We start from the raw sequence: 21,230 nt of genomic DNA, 5'->3' as shown, positions 1-21,230 counted from the left end.
CCTTCCTTGCAAGGTTGATTTTAACCATTACAGGGCTGTCAACTGGGAAATGTTTAGAGGCTTGGAAGTGCTCCTGAAATGCTAGATATCAGAGTTTTAAAATTTAATACGCAAAGGACACCGAAGACTTTTCTTTTGGGATTAAGGTGTAAGCGATTCGGGTGGGGGGGGGACCATGGAATTTTGTTTTTTGACAATGACAACAGCAGCAAGACTAAAAAACGGTGAACGTTTGACATTGCCCTCAATAGAGGTCTGATCACCAGTGGTGTTCAGATCAAGTTCACGGTTCTTTAAGGCTATCCACGGTCTGGGCTCTGCATATCTCAGGGACCGTCTGTCTCCTTATGCCCCCAGCAGAGCCCTTCACTTTGCAGGTATGAACGGACAGGTGGTCCCTGGCTCGCAGGAGGCGTGCCTGGCTTTGGCCAGGGCCAGGGCCTTTTTGGTCCTGGCCCCTGCCTGGTGGAATGAGCTCCCGGACAAGCAGAGGGCCCTGTTGGAACGATCACAATCCCGCAGGGCCTGCAAGACGGAGCTCTTCCGCCAGGATTTTGGTTGAGGCTACAGCTGGAAGATCCTGGATCACCCCTCATCTCCCTCCCCCCAGGGGGTGGCTATTTCTATAGACATCAGCTGCCAACTACAGGGGACTATTGGGGAGGGCTTATGCCGCCACTGTTGGGCCTGTTGTTTATATTGCATATTTTAATCTGTATGGGGGGGTATTGTAATCGGGGCTTTTAATTTGTAACCTTTGCAAGGTAGTATTGCTGAGAGCAGCTGAAGGAGGGAAGGAAGGAAGGTGCTCTGGTTCGGCCTCACTTGGAGTCCTGGGTTCAGATTTGGGCACCCCAGTTGAAGAGGGATGCGGACAAACTGGAGCGTGTCCAGAGGAGGGCAACAAAGATGGTGAGAGGTTTGGAGACCAAGACGTAGGAGGAAAGGTTGGGGGAGCTTGGTCTGTTTAGCCTGGAGAAGAGACGACTGGGAGGGGATCTGATAACCCTCTGCAAGTATTTAAAAGGCTGCCATGTATGGCATCATTAATTGCTAGGAAGTTTGACCTTTGTCAGTTCTCTTAGAGCTCTCTTGGTTTCTGCTGTGGGGGAAAGAAGGGGAAAGGTGTTTGTAAGCCACTTTGGAATTCTTTTCGGTAGTGTAAGCAGGGTATTAATAATCAGCTCTTCTCTTTAAAAAAAAATTTTTTCCACGAAGGAACAGTAAAAAAGATGGTACCTAGTTTAAGAACTATTATAGGTTGTATAACGCAATAAATGATAAATTGATAAGCATCTAGATTGCTGCTTTCTCCTCCTCCTGTTTTGGATTCCAGCTATTCTTCTTCTCCTCCCAAAATTCTTGCCTCCATTCTCTCCATCTCCCCCTAATCCAGAGCTTGACGATATTTAATATTTTGCCAAATTTAACGCTGTATAACCGCTATGCCGGTACTTCAGTCACTGCCACTCATTTGGTTGTGCATCTTTAAGCCCCTTCGAACGCACTTTACGAATTGAACAAATATTTTTCTCCTGTAATTCAGAATAATTCTTCAGCATAAACCGGGTGCCATGAGGAATCATAGAATCATAGAGTTGGAAGGGGCCGCAGAGGCCATCTAGTCCAACCCCCTGCTCAACGCAGGATTAGCCCTAAGCATCCTAAAGCATCCAAGAAAAGTGTGTATCCAACCTTTGCTTGGGGACTGCCAGTGAGGGGGAGCTTACCACCTCCTTAGGCAGCCTATTCCACTGCTGAACTACTCTGACTGTGAAAAACGTTTTCCTGATATCTAGCCTATATCGTTGTACTTGTAGTTTAAACCCATTACTGCGTGTCCTCTCCTCTGCAGCCAGCAGAAACAGCATCCTGCCCTCCTCCAAGTGACAACCTTTCAAATACTTAAAGAGGGCTATCATGTCCCCTCTCAACCTCCTTTTCTCCAGGCTGAACATTGCCAAGTCCCTCAACCTATCTTCATAGGACTTGGTCCCTTGGCCCCAGATCATCCTCGTCGCTCTCCTCTGTACCCTTTCAATTTTATCTACGTCCTTCTTGAAGTGAAGCCTCCAGAACTGCACACAGTACTCCAGGTGTGGTCTGACCAGTGCCGTATACAATGGGACTATGACATCTTGTGACATCATAGAATCATGAAGACCGTAAGAGAAAGATCAATTTTGATAATACGGCTTCTGTTTCTACACCCAGTGCTTTCTTAAAAGTGTTCCTCCTTATATTCGGCTCTCCAAACTTTCCAACAATTGGTTTCTGGGTGTCTCTGTTTGAATACCTGGATTTGCATGTGTTTGTTCTCTTGCATGAGGAATGCCATCTCTTTGGCAAGTAGCCATTACTGGGGCCAGGTGGTTTGTGGGGAAAATAGCCTTGATGAGACAGCTGCACATGAAATTCCAGGGTGGCCTTTGGCCACTTGGGGTGTTCTGTGTTGGTGCGCTGTCAGAATGTACGAAAGAAGCATCTCTTTATTTCTTTAGTGGCTCCAGCCAGCTTGCTGTAGCGGTTAGGAGTGCAGACTTCTAATCTGGGGAGCTGGGTTTGATTCCCCACTTCTTCTCCATGTGCAGCCAGCTGGGTGACCTTGGGCTAGTCACAGCACTGATACAGCTGTTCTGAGCGAGCAGGAATATCAGGGCTCTCTTGGTTTCACTTCCCTCACAGGGTGCCTGTTGTGGGGAGAGGAAAGGGAAGGCGAATGGAAGCCCCTTTGAGACTCCTTTGGGTAGAGAAAAGCGGCATATAAGAACCAACTCTTCTTCTTCTTCTTCAGTAATCTCAGGGCTCTCTCAGCCTCCCCTCCCTCACAGGGTGTCTGTTGTGGGGAGAGGAAAGGGAAGGCGACTGTAAGCCACTTTGAGACTCCTTAGGGTAGAGAAAAGCGGCATATAAGAACCAACTCTTCTTCTTTAGTAATCTCAGGGCTCTCTCAGCCTCACCTCCCTCACAGGGTGTCTGTTGTGGGGAGAGGAAAGGGAAGGCGACTGTAAGCCGCTTTGAGCCTCCTTCGGGTAGAGAAAAGCGGCATATAAGAACCAACTCTTCTTCTTCTTCAGTAATCTCAGGGCTCTCTCCGCCTCCCCTCCCTCACAGGGTGTCTGTTGTGGGGAGAGGAAAGGGAAGGCGACTGTAAGCCGCTTTGAGCCTCCTTCAGGTAGGGAAAAGCGGCATATAAGAACCAACTCTTCTTCTTCTTCTTCTTCTTCTTCTTCTTCTTCTTCTTCTTCTTCTTCTTCTCCTCTCCGTTGCCCAGACCCCACCTCCCCCAGCCTCCAGAACTTTCCCACCCCAGAAGCGGCCACCTTCCCTGCGAGGGAGGCCAGACAGATTGCACCAAGGTCACCCAGCTAGCATCCATGACAGAGGGAGGATTCGAACCTGAGGCCATGCCAGTCCCAGCCTGCCATTCTGACCACCACGCTAGCATGCCTAGGATGTGGCTTGTGGCTTACAGATGCCTCTTTCACGATGAATACCTGGCTTGTGGGGGTTTTGTTTTATTATTTAGAGTGGACGCGTCCCATCTCGGGTTTTCCGAGGACGAGCTGAATCAATTCCGGCTTTTTCCGGCCACCGTTGTAAATAGGGTTGCCATCTCTGTGTTGTAAAATTCCTGGAGATTCTTTTGGGGGTGGATGGGAATGGAGGCCTGTGTTGGGTGGGTGCGCTTCAGCAACCGTGGATTTTGCTATTTCATGTTAAAATCTGCAAGATCTTTAGTGTGCATGGTTCAAGAGTATATGGGGAATGACCTACAGGGGGCATTGGACGAGATGCACATTTAGCATAGTTAGATTACGAACTTCGTGGCCTTTTTCCAATCATCTCCTCCCAAGTCCTGATTGGCTCCTTTGGATACCTCCAGCGCCTTTGAGGACACTTCCTGCCTGCTTGCGTCCAGAACAGGACGACAGAACAAATGCAGAACAGAGCAGTTAGACAGTAAGTTAGGACTCTCTCTCTCCTCTCTCTCTCTCTCTCTCTCTACACAACGTGGTTTCTCTTCTCAATAAGGCAGTTTTATTCTTTTAAACAGTTTGGTCCTGTCTCTATATTGAAACTCTGCCAGCGTTTCCCACCGTCAAATCCAGTTTCAGAGTGCGCTGAACATGGCTGAAAAGCACATTATTTAGCGCATGACAAAGCGCTACTAATTCACCTTACAAAGCTGCCAGTTTCTCCAGGGGAGCTTTATCTCATTTTCCCTGAATTCTGGTGGTAATTCTGAGAGATCTCCAGGCAGAAGCTGGAGACTGGCTGCCCCATTTATGAATGGGATTCAAAGCCCTTGGGGCGGGGAGGGGGTGGGGGTTATACCTTCCTTGCTTGTAAATAAGACTTTATTTCTTATATATATGATTTTGTACTTGTAGAGAATATAAACTTTCCTAAAAACCCAGATCATCACCCCTGACATCATTCACAAGGAAGAACTTAGCAATGTCCTGGTGTCATCCGGAAGTGACGCCAGCATGCCCGGGTTGTCAGGGGTTTGTGTGTGTGATGCTCTGGGGTTTGGGTCAAACTCTATGGTTTCAGGCCCATTTTTTTGCCATAGAGATGTCTATGATGTCACTTCTGGGTGACATCAGCATGCTAGAAGCTCTCATGGGTTTGGGTAAACACAGGAGCCCCCCCGCCCCACCAAACCCCGTCAGCAGCACGGTGGCTTCTGGTTACTTGTTTCTGGTGTCCTGCACGGTGCAGGGGGTTGGACTAGATGACCCAGGAGGTCCCTTCCAACTCTATGATTCTGTGATTCTGTGAGTGGGGGGTGAGGGTCCCAGCTAAAGCGGCTGTATGGGGGGGGGATGTCCCTCCACATTCTGAAACCCCCCCAAAACTGGGAGAACAATGCTAAAGCAGGGGTCTGATGTCATAGAATCATAGAATCATAGAGTTGGAAGGGGCCTCATGGGTCATCTAGTCCAACCCCCTGCTCTACACAGGATCAGCCCTAAGACTCCAGCCCCCAAACTCCTTGAAATTTCCATACCCAGAGATTGCAACTTGCCCTTCCTCTCCCTCTGTGCCTTCCGAAAAGTCCCCAAATAGGGAAGAGGGTTTCTGCGGCGAATATCTTCCTTTTGCAGCGGCTTCCTTGAGAATCTTGAGTCATGCCGTCCGAGATTTCGGAGGGGTGAGATCTCGATATTAGTAAGGACTTTGGTTTGGTTTGTTTGGCGGTGGGGTTGTCTCTTTTTAAATAACGGTGTGAAATGGATCTTCCGCCTCGCTTCCTTTTCTTGTTTTCGCCACGGAGGGGAGGGAAGGAATGGCTTTCATGCGTGTGACATAAGATTTTGTGAGCGTGGCCTTAGAGGCCGCCAAAAGGGGACATGGGAGAGGTTTATTAAAATTGCACACGGCCAAGGGGGGGAGAGGGACAGGTGCAGAGAGAAATGTTTCTCCCCCCTCCCAAAATACCAGAATTCACGGGCATCCGATGGAGCGGATGGGCAGTAGGTTCAGGGCGGGCACAAGGAAAGACCACTTTACGCAGAGAATTGTGAAGATGCGGAATCGGCTGCCGGAAGATGTCGTGGTGGGCCACAGGAGCAGATGGCTTTCCAATGTGCGGAAGAGAGGTTTATCGGTGGATACTAGCTGCCAGTTTGGCGGGCGACGGATTGGTTTGGGAACATCCCCAGCCCTTCAAAATGCCGGCAGCTTCTCCGCCTCGTAAGGAGAGGGTGGAGAGATGCTGTCAGCCTTGGCAGGTGTCTTTGAGGGTTCCCGCAGAGATGCGCACGAAGCCGGCTGTCACGCAGTGTCAAATGCGCACCTGGTAATTTCCCCCATGTAGCCAGGCGCATTTAGCAATCCACTTTCTGTTTCTCTGGAAGGGTCCTCAGGAGCGGGGAAACAATCGCCACACCAAGAAGGTGGCTGAAGGACAGAGATTTGCTTCACAGCCTTTGGCTTGGTTTGGGGGCTATGGGGGGCTATCTTCCAGGCGGGGCCTACAGGTGCCAATATCCAGGTGTGATCTGGAGATTCCCCAGGGATTATAGCTCATTTTGAGACCAGAGAGATGGGTTCCCCTGAACAGAGGGTGAACTCTGTGGCCTTGTGCCCCACTGAGGGCCCAGTCCTCCCCAGACCCCACCCTAGACTCCCCAAAGGGGGCAACCCCATGATTACCTGAACTGTCAAGAAAGAACAAAGCCTCCCCCCTTTAAACAGTCATTAAAGGCAGGGTCGCCAACCTCCAGGCAGGGCCTGAAGAGTTCTCAGAATTACTACTGATTATCGGACCACACACTCTAGTTTCCCCGGAGAAAAGTTCTGCTTTGTAGGGGGATTCTGTGGGGTTATATCCTGCTGGGGTCCCTGTTTCTGCTCCCCCTCTCCCCCGAATCTCCATGAATTTCCGTATCCTGAGCTGCGGACCTTACGTGGCACACAACCATGTTGGTTAAAGAGTAGGTTCAGTTCCCCTCTCCTCCACCACATATTTATGTATGTATTAATTTTTTAGACCGCCACTCTCTGCCAGGCCGGCTCGGTGACCTTGGGCCGGTCGCAGTTCTCTCAGAGCTCTCTCAGCCCCACCTACGTCACAGTGTGTCTGTTGTGGGGAGGGGAAGGGGGTTTGTAAGCTGCTCAGGGACCCCTTCGGGGAGTGAAGAGAGGGTATAAAAAACAACTCTGCCACAGAAATGGATGTAGCAAGAGTTTGCATGCTCCCCCTTGAAGGTTGCCATCCTCCAGGCAGGGCCTGGAGCACTCCCAGAATAAAACTGGATCTCCCTCCCCTCTTTCCCAGCAGGGGAAATATTAGATTTTTTAAAACATAAGGTAAAGGTAAAGGTATCCCCTGTGCAAGCACCAAGTCATGTCTGACCCTTGGGGTGACACCCTCCAGCGTTTTCATGGCAGACTCAATACGGGGTGGTATACCAGTGCCTTCCCCAGTCATTACCGTTTACCCCCCAGCAAGCTGGGTCCTCATTTTACCGACCTCGGAAGGAGGGAAGGCTGAGTCAACCTTGAGCTGGCTGCTGGGATCGAACTCCCAGCCTCATGGGCAGAGCTTTCAGGCTGCATGTCTGCTGCCTTACCACTCTGCGCCACAAGACTTAGCAGCCCATTAATTTATCCACAGGAACGCTACCCCTCTGGTTTTGAATTGTTTTCAATTCTGATTTTATGTGTTTTTTTAACTGTAGATTAAACCTCTGATGTAAGCCTCCCTGAGCTTTCTGTGCAGGCAAGGACAACCTAAAAACCCAAATTAATCCATTAATTAATTAATTCCACCAAACGTCCCAGGCGCCAGGGACCAGTTCCCCACAGAGAACATGGCTGCCTTGGAGGGTGGAGTCTGAGGCACTTTGCCCTCCTGGGATCCCCCAAACCAAGCCTTCCAGGCTGCACCTCCCCAATCCTAAAGAATTATCCCCTTCCAGTGGGCAATGCTAATTACAGGCGGGTCAACGTTGGTTCTCTCCCCCCCCCACCACCACGAGGCCACAGTGTTGGTGTTGGTCTCTCGCTGGTTCTTTTTTTCTGAGCCCGACAAGCTTCTGAGTAACACAGATCTCTAGGTGGGATTTGCGCGTTCCCATCACAGACGTTGGCGTCCTTTTCGGTTTGATTCATGTGGGGAAGGTGTTAACGAATCCCCCTCCCCCAGGTTGCGGCCACCCATGTGTCATGAGCGGGGAAGGAGGAGGTGCACCGTCTCCAAAAAGCTCTTGGGTGCTATTTTGCACCCTGTGGTTTTCTTAACAGGTGCTTTTGTGTGTGTGTGTGTGTGTCAAAGCCAACAGGCATGTGTACAGGGGAAGGTGTTTAACCTGTGCATGGTGCGTTTGCAAGAGATGGGCTGTGTCTGGTTGCCATCTCCAGGTTGGGAAATTCCTGAAGATTGGGGGGTTTGGAGAAGGGAATGCCCAAAACGGGATCTCATAGCCATCTAAAAGTATCTCGGAGGCTGCCATGTAGAGGATGGAGCAGAGTTGTTCTCTCTTGCCCCGGAGGGACAGACCAGAACCAAGGGGAGGAAATTAATGCAAAAGAAATTCCGTCTCAACCTCCGGAAGAAGTTCCTGACAGTCAGAGCAGTTCCTCAGTGGAACAGGCTTCCTCGGGAGGTGGTGGGTTCTCCATCTTTGGAGATTTCTAAACAGAGGCTGGAGAGCCATCTGACGGAGAGGCTGATTCTGTGAAGGCTCAAGGGGGTGGCAGGTGACAGTGGATGAGCGAGAGGGTTGTGGGTGTCCTGCATAGTGCAGGGGGTTGGACTAGATGACCCAGGAGGTCCCTTCCAAATCTGTGATTCTATGATTCTAAATTCCGTCTCAACCTCCGGAAGAAGTTCCTGACAGCCAGAGCAGTTCCTCAGTGGAACAGGCTTCCTCAGGAGGTGGTGGGTTCTCCATGTTTGGAGATTTTTAAGCAGAGGCTGGAGAGCCATCTGACAGAGAGGCTGATTCTGTGAAGGTTCAAGGGGGTGGCAGGTGACCGTGGATGAGCGAGCAGGTTGTGAGTGTCCTGCACAGTGCAGGGGGTTGGACTAGATGACCAGGAGCTGGTGGGTTCTCCTTATTTGGAGGTTTCTAAGCCGAGGATTGATAGTCATCTGGCAGAAATGCTGATTTTATGAACGTAGGCAGATTGTGAATGGGTTGACAGAATTTAGGCATATTCTGAAATAGGGATGTGCCAGTGTTTGTCTCTTATAGCACTTCCTTGCGTACCCAAGGAATTGCTAATCGCCACTGTGGGATGGGAGGTGATTCTGGGAGTTTTGTGTGGAGGGACCACTTGAGCATGAAATGGGGGTCACTGTAGGTGGGCAGGTAGTTGTGAGTTCCTGCATTCTGTGGGGGGGGGGTTAGACTAGATGACCCTGGAGGTCCCTTCCAACTCCTTGATTCTAACCTCTGCTGTGACTCAGTATTTCAGAATTGGTGGTATTCAAAGGGAAGGAAGCCTTGAAGAAGTTTCAGGATGTCTCATCTTGTTTATCGGTTTCGTGTTTTACATGAATATTTGTGTAAAAACGGCAATTTTAAAAAGGCGTGCAAAACAGGTTCTGTGTTGCTTGCCTTACACGAATGGGGTCTATCTATGCGTTGATTTGGGACTGCCTTGATTTGGGCTTAGAAGATGGTCTCAATATGGAGCTAACTGACCTGCTGAGATCCCCAGATTCGGGGGACGAGGGGGGGAGTTTTGTTAGCTGCAGTTGACATTCTGAGCTCCCATGTTCTACTGTCTGTGCCTTATCATTTGAAAGGCCTCGGGTACAGAGAGAAGAAACTGTGAGTCCATGGGTACACCGAGAGCAGCCTTTCTAAACTTTTTTGCCACTGAGAAACCCCTGAAACATCCTTGAGGCTTTGAGAAACCCCAGAACAGGGGTAGTCAAACTGCGGCCCTCCAGATGTCCATGGACTACAATTCCCAGGAGCCCCTGCCAGCATTCGCTGGCAGGGGCTCCTGGGAATTGTAGTCCATGGACATCTGGAGGGCCGCAGTTTGACTACCCCTGCCCCAGAAGTTGCTATGGTGGCCCCAGGAGCGGAACAGCTTTAAATGGGGATTAGATAGATTCATGCAGGATAACTCTTTCCGTGGTTGCGAGTCGTGGCGACTGATGGGAACAAAATTTCTGAATCTCAGAGCCTAGAGCCAACAACCAGGGCCAGGGCCTTCTCTGTCCCGGACCCCATTGGGTGGAACGTGTTCCATGAAGGGATCAGGACTCTGCCTGAATCTGTCAATTTTGCAGGGACTGCAAGAGGGAGCTCCTCCACCAGGCGTTCGGTTAAGGCTGACAGAATCATAGAATCCTAGAATCCTAGACTCCTAGAATCATAGAGTTGGAAGGGGCCATACAGGCCATCTAGTCCAACCCCCTGCTCAACGCAGGATCAGCCCAAAGCATCCTAAAGCATCCAAGAAAAGTGTGTATTCAACCTTTGCTTGAAGACTGCCAGTGACTTAACACCATTCAGCTGGCCCTAAAACTTACAGGAGGGTGGTGTAGAAATAAAATAAAACAAACAAACAAACATGATGCCTAAGCCCTGTTGTGAATCTCCAGTTTGGTCACAGGATAAGCCAGGATGCTGGACTAGATGGACCACTGATCCAAGGCTCTTCTTCCGTTCTTCTCCATGGAAGGCCTCAACCTTTCTGCCCAGTGGTTGGTGGTCCAGAGCAGGGATAGTCAACCTGTGGTCCTTCAGATGTTCATGGGCTACAATTCCCATGAGCCCCTTGGCAGGGGCTCATGGGAATTGTAGCCCATGAACATCTGGAGGACCACAGGTTGACTACCCCTGGTCCAGAGGAACTGGTTGGCCACCGTGTGAGACAATTCTTGTCTGATCCAGCATGTCCCTTCTTACGTCCTTATGAAAACCTCAGCCTCTCTGCCCTGTGGTTGGCCCTCCAGAAGAATCCATTGGCCTCCAGGTGAGATGGGACAATAGACTACATGGACCACTGCTCTGATCCAGGAAAGCTCTTCTTGCGTTCTCCACAGGAGAAGGCCTATTATTGGTCATCCAGAGGAACTGGTCGGCCACTGCGTGAGACAAGGTGCTGGACCAGGTGGACCCGTGGTCTGATCCAGCCAGGGTTCCTCTGATGTTCCTTTAGCCATTGAGAGTCCACAAGGACACGGGCTTATCATTGGGCCAGAAGTCTCTAGCAATAAATATCCGTGCCTTTGCGATGTCGAACAGCGCAAGGTGGGAAGGGAAATGAACACCCCCTTCGCCCCACCACCACATCTGATCTTATCAGCGCCTTTACCGGTGCACAAACGCACCTCGGGCCTGTCGCGAGCCATTTGAGCATTTGCTTTGTTGTTTCGTCGTTTTTCCTGTCGGGTTTCCTGGAAGCCAGCACCCAGCCTGGATTTCTAAAAAAGCCGACCCGTCCCCCCTCTCTCTTCCCCCCACCGCCTCCCCCTCGGTGTGAGCCCTCGGTTCCTCTTTTCGCCCCCCTGCCTGCCCCCTAATCGCAAACCAGAGAGGTGGGGAGAGAGATCAGGGTGCGCGGAGGGGAGAAACCACCTTGGTCGAGATACAGCTCACCCCATTTGGAAAATACTTCTCTCTCGTGCGGGGGCCGAGACACGAACCGGCAAGGAGGGAGAAAGCAGCAAGAGTTGGTCAGGAAATGGCGTTCCAGTAGATTGAAGCGGCGGGTAAATGTCTGCGGCTGACTCAGCCTGTGCCCCGGGAGCAAACGATCATTAAAAAATAAAAAAATCTGCATGCTTTCATCAAAGGCAGGCAAAATTGCACTACGAAAACCATGCCATTCATCCTTATCACAGGCTGGATCGCTAAAGGTGGCCCGTTTGTCTGGGTGCAGAGAGACTTTCGTGTCTCTTATGGCTTTAGGATGCTTAGGGCTGATCCTGCGTCTTTAGGATGCTTAGGGCTGATCCTGCATAGAGCAGGGGGTTGGACTAGATGGCCTGTATGGCCCCTTCCAACTCTAGGATTCTATGGTGGGGAAAGGTGACATCATATTTTTGGGTGTCTGCGTAGAATCATAGAGTTGGAAGGGTCATCTAGTCCAACCCCGTGCACAAGGCAGGGACTTCCAGCTACCTGCCCACCCACACTGACCCCAATTTCATGCCCGAGTGATCCTTCCACCAAAAATCTCCAGATTCCAGCCTGGCCTGGAGGGAATCCACCTCCCATCCCACAATGTCAATTAGCAGTTCCCTGGATATGCAAGGAAGGGCCACAAGAGACAAACACTGGCACATCCCTATTTCAGAATATGCCTAAATTCATAAAATCAGCATTTCTGTCACCTCCTGAGAAAGTCTTTTCCATTGAGGAACTGCTCTAATTATTTTGAATTCGTTTCAACCCATTGGCTCTGGTCCGACCTTCTGGGGGAACAGAAAACAACCCTGCTCCATCTTCTATATGGCACTCTTTTGAATACTTGAAGATGGTTTTCAGATCCCCTCTCAGTCGTCTCCTCTCCAGGCTAAACAGACCAAGTTCCCCCAACCTTTCCTCCTACGTCTTGGTCTCCAAACCTCTCACCATCTTTGTTGCCCTCCTCTGGACCCCCTCCAGTTTGTCAACATCCCTCTTCAACTGGGGTGCCCAAATCTGAACACAGGACTCCAAGTGAGGCCGAACCAGAGCAGAGTAAAACAGCAACATTACCTCATGTGATCTGGACATTGTACTTCTGTTGATACAGCCCAAAATCCCATTTGCCTTTTTAGCCACCGAGTCTCACTGCTGACTCATGCTCATTGTCTGGTCTACTGCGACCCCCAGATCCTTTTCACACATACTACTGCCGAGATGTCTCCCACATGTTTCACACATGTTTCACACATACTACTGCCGAGATGTTTGGGCTGATCCTGCGTTAAGCAGGGGGTTGGACAAGATGGCCTGTATGGCCCCTTCCAATTCTATGATTCTATGATTCTATGACTTAGTATGTACAGAGAGGTAAGAACCCTATATCTCTGTTAAGCCCTGGGGGGCTCCATTGTCCTGAGTGCTGTAATAATATCTAAAAACAATTTAGTGGTACTTCCTGAGAAAGCTCTGGGAACTGCACCCACACCAAACTACCATTCACAATATTCTTTGCAGGATTCCTTGACCGCTTATTTGTTGCGTGAAACCAGTGCAAGTCCGACTTGCAAATACAAAAACTGGATCATATTTTTTTGCTGAGAAATCTGAAGGCCAGATGTCTGTTAGGGTTGACATTAGCAGCCATAGTTGAGAAGCGTTTTTTTTTTTTTAATTATTATCATTTATACTCCGCCTGACTTTCATTTTTCTCACGTCTGTTTTATCTTCACAGCCCACCCTGTGAGGTGGGTCAGGGTAAGAGTCTACGACTGGCCTAAAGAGACCTAGAAAGCTTCCATGACAAGAGCAGGGCTTTGAACCAGGGCCTCTCAGAGCCAGTTTGGTGTAGTGGTTAGGAGTGCGGACTTCTAATCTGGCATGCCGGGTTCGATTCTGCACTCCACCACATGCAACCAGCTAGGTGACCTTGGGCTAGTCACAGCACTGATGAAGCTGTTCTGACCGAGCAGGAATTTCAGGGCTCTCTCAGCCTCACCCACCCCACAGGGTGTCTGTTGTGGGGAGAGGAATGGGAAGGCGATTGTAAGCCGCTTTGAGCCTCCTTCTGGTAGGGAAAAGCGGCATATAAGAACCAACTCTTCTTCTTCTTCAGTAATCTCAGGGCTCTCTCAGCCTCCCCTCCCTCACAGGGTGTCTGTTGTGGGGAGAGGAAAGGGAAGGCGACTGTAAGCATCTTTGAGCCTCCTTCGAGTAGAAAAAAAATCAGATTATAAGAACCAACTCTTCTTCTTCTTCTTCTTCTTCTTCGTCTTCTTCTTCTTCTTCTTCTAGTCTTATGCTCTTCGCCAGTAAATATGCCATGCTGCTGGCTCATGCCCAATGTGGTGGTCACAGGATACGACCAGCATCCCCAAAATCCCGACGGGGCCATAAATCTGTGTGGCCAGCTTTGGGCCTGTCCTTATGAGGATAAATTGATGAAGGAGAGACCTGTGTACCCCATTTTAAGATCCCTAGACCCCAGCTGGCAGAAAACAGTGTTTTCTGTTTGATTCTCAAGACAGCTTCGCAAGAAGAGCGTTCAAAATGGCGGCGGTTGGGGGAGGGACTTGCTTCAGGGACAAGCCCTGCGCCAGTTCCCCTAACATTAACGCCGTCGTTTCTCCTGACTCCCCGGCCCCTCTCCCCCACCCACTTGCTGCTTTAATCCTGAGATGGGGAAAGATGGCCGCCGTGAGAACCTCACTCAAAATGGCGCCCATTCCCAGTTTCCATGACAACCGTGCCCGAACTAGGCCTGGGTTGGTGCACGTCCCCAGCTTTGCTCAAGGGTGCCGGAGCTTTTGAGCCCTCCCCCCGGTTTCTAGCACACTTCCGGCCCTCCCCTTTCCGCCGGCGCTGCTCACATTTCCGTTGACGCCGTGGAAGCCGTGATGGGGGGAGGGTGGCCCGTCGACGGGAATTGTCACCATCGCAATGCCCGTTTCCTGGCCACACGAGGCTTAAAATGCACGTCATCTTCATTTTTGTTCCTTTTCATCGTGCATTTCCCCCCCCCCCCTCTTTGCTCCCCAATGGCTTTTGGCCTGAGTTCTGATTGACCCGGGTGTCGGCTTAGATTTACTGGCACGACCCGGGGTGTAAAAGTGAGAGTTTTACCGGCAGCCGCTCGGAGGGAGATCGGCACTGACTAATTTAGGAGTTGACTCAGTTCTCTGCCACGCCATTCCCCTCTCACTGACGGTGCAGCTTTGAGGTTGGGGGAAGAAACCCTCGCTCTCTGTGGCTTTGGTTGGAGCTTTTGGGTGTGTGTGTTGCTGGGTTTTTTTCCCCCCATTATTTGATGCGATGATGCGGGGATGGAGAAAGGTAGCTGCAGCCCAGGTGACATAAAGAGGCAACATAGAAGAGTTTCTAATGCCTGTAGAAGGGGCTGTGCATAGAAATGGAAAGGTAGAGCCGGGAGGGACCCCCAAGGGTCATCTGGCCCAACCACCTGTGCAAGGCAAGAAATGAAGAAGGAGGAGGAGGAGGAGGAGGAGGAGGAGGAGGAGGAGAAGAAGAAGAAGAAGAAGAGTTGGAGAAGAAGAAGAAGGAGGAAGAGGAGGAGAAGGAGGAGGAGGAGGAGAAGAAGAAGAAGAAGAGTTGGAGAAGAAGGAGGAGGAGGAGGAGGAGGAGGAGGAGGAGAAGAAGAAGAAGAAGAAGAAGAAGAAGAAGAAGAAGAAGAAGAAGAAGAAGAGTTGGTTCTTATACGCGGCTTTTCTCTACCCGAAGGCATCTCAAAGTGGATTCCTATCACCTTCCCCACAACAGACACCCTGTGAGGGAAGGGAGGCTGAGAGAGCCCTGGTATTACTTAAGAAGAAGAAGAAGAAGAGTTGGTTCTTATATGCCGCTTTTCTCTACCCAAAGGAGTCTCAAAGCGGCTTCCGATCGCCTTCCCTTCCTCTCCCCACAACAGACGCCCTGTGAAGGAGTTGAGGCTGAGAGAGCCCTGCCGTTGCTGCTCAGTCAGAACAGCCTTATTAGTGCCCAGGTGAGTCCAGGGTCACCCAGTTGGCTGCATGTGGAGGAGCGCGGAATCCATCCCGACCCCCCAGATTAGAAGATCTTAATTAAAACTGCACAGTAGCTTTCTGATCCAATCCTCTTCATCCTCAGCATATCTGAGGCTCAATAATCTTGGCACGAGGTTCCCTATGAAAATGGCATCTGGAAAAAATGTTTAAATTTGATTACTCTTTACGATGCTACTGGACTCTCGCTCTTTTCTACCACCCATGGGTTTGTCCTCTGTGGCTAAAGCCATCCTGATCCACTGAGGAACAGCGGGGTATAAGTGTCCATATATGTATATACTGCCTCTCTCTGCATCTGGTCGAACTGAGTTCCATAGAAAGGCTCCATCTGTGTATTAAATATAGAAGATTGTAGGCTTCGTAGCGCTGCATTGTGAACAACCTGGAGAATTAGGGGGCGGAGACTGAGGAGGGAGGGGTTTGGGGAGGGGCGGGGCCTCAGTGGGATATATAGTGATAGATTCCGACTTCAAAAGCAGCCATTTTCTCCAAGGAGAGCGATCTCTAAAAACTGCCTAGAAACTGCCCTGAGCCGTTTGGGCGGGCAGTATAAAAATTGAATGAAAGAATGAATGAAAAATTGTAGTTCCAGGAGAATGGACCGACAATACGAGAAAGGAAGAAAGGTTCAAAACACAAACAGAGAAAAACAGAACCTTTCCAAGGCAATTGGTACAATAAATTTTATATATCAATAATTTTTTTTAAGGACCAACCAAAACGGTTTCTGGATATACTCCGTTTTCACAATTTTTCTTCAGTGGTTGATTCCTGAATACAAAATGTATAAATTAATAAAATTAAATTTAAGTTTTAACAATGCAGTAAAGAATTACTCCCACACATTACATATTTTGTATTATACATTTTTTATTTAGGAATCAACCACTGAAGAAAAATTGTGAAAACGGAGTATATCTAGAAACCATTTTGGTTGGTCCTTAAAAATATATATATTGATATATAAAATTTATTGTACCAATTGCCTCGGAAAGGTTCTGTTTTTCTCTGTTGGAGAATGGACCGAAGCAAAATTCCATTTGAGGCTAGAAATGTCTTCAAAACGTTTAATGAGCTTTTTTGTCAAAGGAACGGGCCCAAAAACGAGTAAAACAAGCTGTGGAGAAGGGAAATGCTCTCTGTACATGGCCAGGAATATTTCTCAGTGACCTTTCCCCATTCTGGCTGGAACTGGAAGAAAGGTTTAACAGCGCAAGGGAGGGAAATGACCTGTAACCTTTGTGAACCAACATGGTATTGTGATTAGGAGTGACAGCTTCACAACTGGCGAGTTGGATTTGATTCCCCGCTCCTCCGCATGCAGGCAGCTGGGTGACCTTGGGCCAGTCACAGCCCTAATAGGGCTGTTCTCCCAGAGTGGTCATGTCAGAGCTCTCTGCGCCACCTACCTCACAGGGTGTCCGTTGGGGGAGAGAAAGGGGAGCTGATTGTCGGCTGCTTTGAGACTCCTTCAGATAGTGAAAAGCAGGATATAAAAACCAACTCCTGTTTTTAGGGTGAGAATGTCAGAGTAGAACCAGGAACCGAGTTCAAGTCCTCACTTAGCCATGAAGCTGACTGGTTGATCTAAAGCCAGTCATCTCTCTCAGCTGACCCACCTGAGAAGATTGTTGTGCATACCACTCTGAGTTTGAAAGAAGGGTTGGGAATGGATCAACTAGGGTCTGCACTGTGCCAGACATGCCTGTAGAAGGAAAATTTCCCACTTTCGGATCTCTAATATTACACAACGCCTTCTTCCTCATGTTTATTTGCCTCCTTTTTTTCAGAGCAGGGTCCAGTTTTTCTTTTCTCACGACATCCCTGCAGGGTAGGCAAGGCAGGGAGAAAGTGACTAGCTCCAAAGATATCAATTGAGTTCTGTGTTTTGAGCAACTATTCGAACCCAGATCTTTCCTCTCCTAGCCCAGCAGACTGATCAAAACATTCCTGTGTTTCGGTTTGACTCCTCTGCTAATCAAACTTGGAGGTACTGAAGGGATGCTGGCAGGTTCTGCCATATATCCTGAGAACTGGAAACATTGTCAAGAGCCATTAATATTGCTATAATTCTTATTTTAGGGAAAGGGGGAGGAGCTAACAGGGCTGTCCTGGCATGGTTTGCTGCCCTCTGACCCCCCTTAAAGCCGACAGAGTTAACGCTCCCCCTACACGCACACCAGCCGCCAAGCAAACCTGCTCAGTGGGATTTATTAGGGATCATCCAGCCACGTTATGTAAGGGTGCACATGGCAGTCATCTATCCTTAGAGCAAAAAGAAGAGAAGGGGGGCTGGCTCTTAAATTCCAGCCTGCAACCAAATTCCAGCCCCTTCCCCGTAGTCAAGCCCTCAGGAAAGTTCCAAAGACACCCCCCAACAGCTCCATCCCGAATACGGGAAGCATAGAAACGTGGAACTGGAAGGGGCCATACAAGCCATGAATCCCCTGCTCAATGTAGGATCAGCCTAAAGCATCCCTAATAAGTATCCGTCCAGCTGCTCCTTGAAGATTGCCAGTGAGGGGGAGATCACCCCCTTCTTAGGCCGCCTATTCCACTGCTGAACTAGACTCCTAGAATCCTAGAGTGGGAAGGACCCATAAAGGCCATCTAGTCCCACCCCATGCTCAATGCAGGATCAGCCTCCAGCATCCAGGAGAAGGATCTGTCCAGCCGCTGCTTGAAGACCACCAGTGAGGGGGAGATCCCCACCTCCTTAGGCAGCCGATTGCACGGCTGAACAACTCAGACAGAAAAAAAGTTCTTGACCACCCGGCATGCATGTCCATGCGGCGGGTACAATGGGACAAGCCTGTGGCCCCTTCTCAGCGTCTTGTGCCGAGAGGTAGACTGCCTCGGAACATGGAGGTTCTGTGTACGTGCCATAGCCGAAAGCCAATGGTAAACCCATCTAAGAAGGATGGAAGAATCGCCAAAGGAGTCAATGGAGTCGAGATGTCTCAGTAGTGCTGCTATAGCACTGAAGTGCTATATCAGTTTAGTGCTATAGCACTCAACTTAGAACTTAAAAAAAAAACCCTGCAAGGAAGAGCAACGCCATTAGAAATGACTGTAGTGCTTCACAGACAACTCATGGACAGAAGGCAATCTTCCACTGTATAAAACAGACCCTGGCACAGTATTTTTAAGGGGGGGGGAGGGGGGTTGTTACGATACATCCCAGAACCTTCATGAACCTTCTTAATTAGTTCTTTTTTAATTTTTCTTTAATTTTTAAACACTTTTTCTGTTATTTTTTCTCTCTTGTTCCATTCTTAATTTCATTGATTCCATAGCTTTTTGTACTATTTCTTTTATTTAATTTGCTGGGGGGGGGGGTTAAACCTCAACACGCACACACCCCTTGTGTACAGCCCTCTTGTGTTCATGCATTTGTGATCCAGGTCCATCATGGTTTGATGGAGTGGTTGGTGTCATGGTTAAGAGCGGCAGCTTCTAATCTGGCGAGGCGGGTTTGATTCCCCGCTTCTCCACATGCAGCTACCTGGGCGACCTTGGGCTAGTCACAGCCCTGAGAGTGCTGTTCTCACAAGGCAGTCCTGTCAGAGCTCTCTCGGCCCCACCTCCCTCACAGGGTGTCTGTTGTGGGGAGACGAAGGGAAGCCGCTTTGAGACTCCTCCAGGCCGTGAAAAGCAGGGTATACAAACCAACAATACAATGATGACTTCTTGATACCACTTTTACATCATTTCATAGAATCATAGAATCATAGAGTTGGAAGGGGCCATACAGGCCATCTAGTCCAACCCCCTGCTCAACGCAGGATCAGCCCTAAGCATCCTAAAGCATCCAAGAAAAGTGTGTATTCAACCTTTCCAAGTTCTCTGTATCCAAGTTCTCTGTTCTTCCAAATAGGCTTCTTAGAGCTCCTGCAGTGTTTTCGTCTTTCTGGGATAGTCATTGATTGAGCATGCAATAGCTCTTGTTTGAGTAGCGCCCACCCTTCACATGCTCCCTTCCCTTCCAGCATTCTCGTCCATGGTATGACACTCATCATGTCTCTGAGTTTATTAAAGTTTGCCCTACGAAACTCCAACATCCGCGTCTGGCTACAAGCTTCCTTGGCTCCCCATCTTAAAAGGAATTCTATGAGGACATGGTCACTTCCCCCTAGGGTCCCCACCTCCTTCACCTCATCCACCAACTCTTGCCTGTTGTTCAGTATTAAGTCCAGTATGGCTGAACCTCTTGTGGGTTCATCTACTATTTGATAAATGAAATTGTCAGCCAGGCAGGTCAGAAACTTGCATGACTGAGGACGCTTCGCAGAGTTTGTTTCCCAGCACACATCTGGGAAATTGAAGTCACCCATGATGACAAGGTCCTGCCGCTTGGATATTTTCTCAAGCTGCTCACAAAGTGCAGCATCCACATACTCTCATTTCTGATAGTCATGTTCTTTGTCGTCACCTGCAAGGACTTGATGGTGTTATTTTGCGCTGGGTGAACCACCTTGGCTCGCGGGGAGACAGGTGGGCTGGAGGTCACCTCAAACAGAATCAACATGCAAATGTGCCAAGCAACTCAAGAAGAAGTGTTATTCAAGACTGCCAGAAGGGATATGGGGGACTCATGCGCCGAAAACTGGGACCCCTTTGTGTCCTAGAGACGTGGGAGCCAGTTGGAGTTTACTCAGTGACCAGGAAATTGGTACTCTGTGCAGGCTCAGAGGTACAGATGTCTGAAGTCTTGTTTCGGAAGCATTAACGTGGTACACGGCTGCCATCTAGTGGTCCATCGATGGTACTGTATCCTGTGCCTTCTGGGAGAGAGAGACGAGTCTGACCTAGCAACTAGATTTCCTGTTGGGCTGCTACAATGTCTGGTGCTGGATGGGAGAAATCTCTCCACTCCAGCTATGAGATTTGACTCGCTGGCCTGTCTGTCTGTCCCCGTCTCCATATTAGAAGCCGCTGCTCTTAATCACGACACCAAATTGGAAAATGCCACTGGACTCCAACTTGGTTCTGTTGCTTTCTTTGCGTCTCTTTTGTCTGTACGTTAAAAACCATTTTTCCTTAAAACCAAAAATAGAATGGCCAACCCCAAATCTCTTCCCCCTTTGAAAGTGTTTTGCTTGATTAATTTGGCATCTCTCTGAATGAGTCAAAAGGCTGCCGTCCCATTATCTGATCGACTGAATAAAACTTTCTTCCCCGTCACCCAGAGCCATGCTGAATTTGACGGTGTCTCCATGGCCACCACCACCATTTTGTTATTTTAAAGTGTGCTCTTATATCCCCCTATGCCTTATCGTGTGCCAAAATAGCTGTACCTCACCTGCCCCTGCTTCTGCATGTGTTTTACTCCCTCTGGTAGTAGGTTCGATATTCAATCGGTGTATACCGGACATACAGCAATGTAATATAGAATTGACCACTAGAGGGCATGAAACGTGTGCAGAAAAGAAAAAATTATCTTCCCATGGCTGTTTCAGCCCTTAAAAATATATAGTAGGGTGAACAAGAGCTCGATACCTCAGGCTCAATCAGGATCAGGCCCGTGCAGCAATTGCAAATGACTTTAAAATACTGAGATTGTCTTTGTCAGGAGTGGCCAAACTGTGGCTCTCCAGATGTCCATGGACTACAATTCCCATGAGCTCCTGCCAGCACATGCTTCTGGAGAGGCACGGTGTGGCTAGCACTGAGGTGGCCAGAATAACCTCGTCGCCTCTACTTTGGCATTTCGGAGCACCAGATCTTGATGCAGAAAGACGCTTGGAGAAGCAGCATTCTCACAAGCGTGGGTCCTGTGTTCGAATTACAAGCATGCCGATAGTTTTAATTTTAAAACACTGTACAAAAATGTGAAACATGGGCACTCCCACCCTAACCTCCACCTGCTTTTTTCTCCCTCGTGCAGCCCAAATAGAGGTGATCCCGTGCAAGATCTGCGGCGACAAATCCTCAGGGATCCACTATGGCGTCATCACCTGCGAAGGCTGTAAGGTGAGTCCAAAAGCCTTTGATCGTTTTGGGTCTGGAGCCCTTCTTTTCAGATTGGTGACCCTGTGGTTTTTCTGTGCCCGTGGACTCCACAGGACTTACAGAGGCC

General features: G+C 49.3%; 1 protein-coding gene across 2 annotated transcripts in view; it reads left to right on the top strand.

Annotated features, from left to right (window-relative positions):
- The window catches only part of RORC (RAR related orphan receptor C), a 95,544-nt gene that overhangs the window by 53,119 nt on the left and 21,195 nt on the right, over window positions 1-21,230 (top strand). The window contains exons 1-2 of one of the 2 annotated variants that reach the window (XM_077322012.1): window positions 3,946-3,963; window positions 21,039-21,124. Coding sequence is in view for 1 of the 2 variants with exons in the window: in XM_077321924.1 (XP_077178039.1) it covers window positions 21,039-21,124 (86 nt within the window). In the remaining variant the exon portion in view is untranslated. Of the gene's footprint in view, window positions 1-3,945; window positions 3,964-21,038; window positions 21,125-21,230 lie in introns of those variants that run through there. The other variant, XM_077321924.1, reaches the window with a different exon arrangement.

Source organism: Paroedura picta, chromosome 1, assembly GCF_049243985.1.
Source record: "Paroedura picta isolate Pp20150507F chromosome 1, Ppicta_v3.0, whole genome shotgun sequence".
Lineage (NCBI taxonomy): Eukaryota > Metazoa > Chordata > Lepidosauria > Squamata > Gekkonidae > Paroedura > Paroedura picta.
The sequence above is the reverse complement of the archived record's forward strand: the minus strand, read 5'-3'. Positions and strand labels throughout refer to the sequence as shown.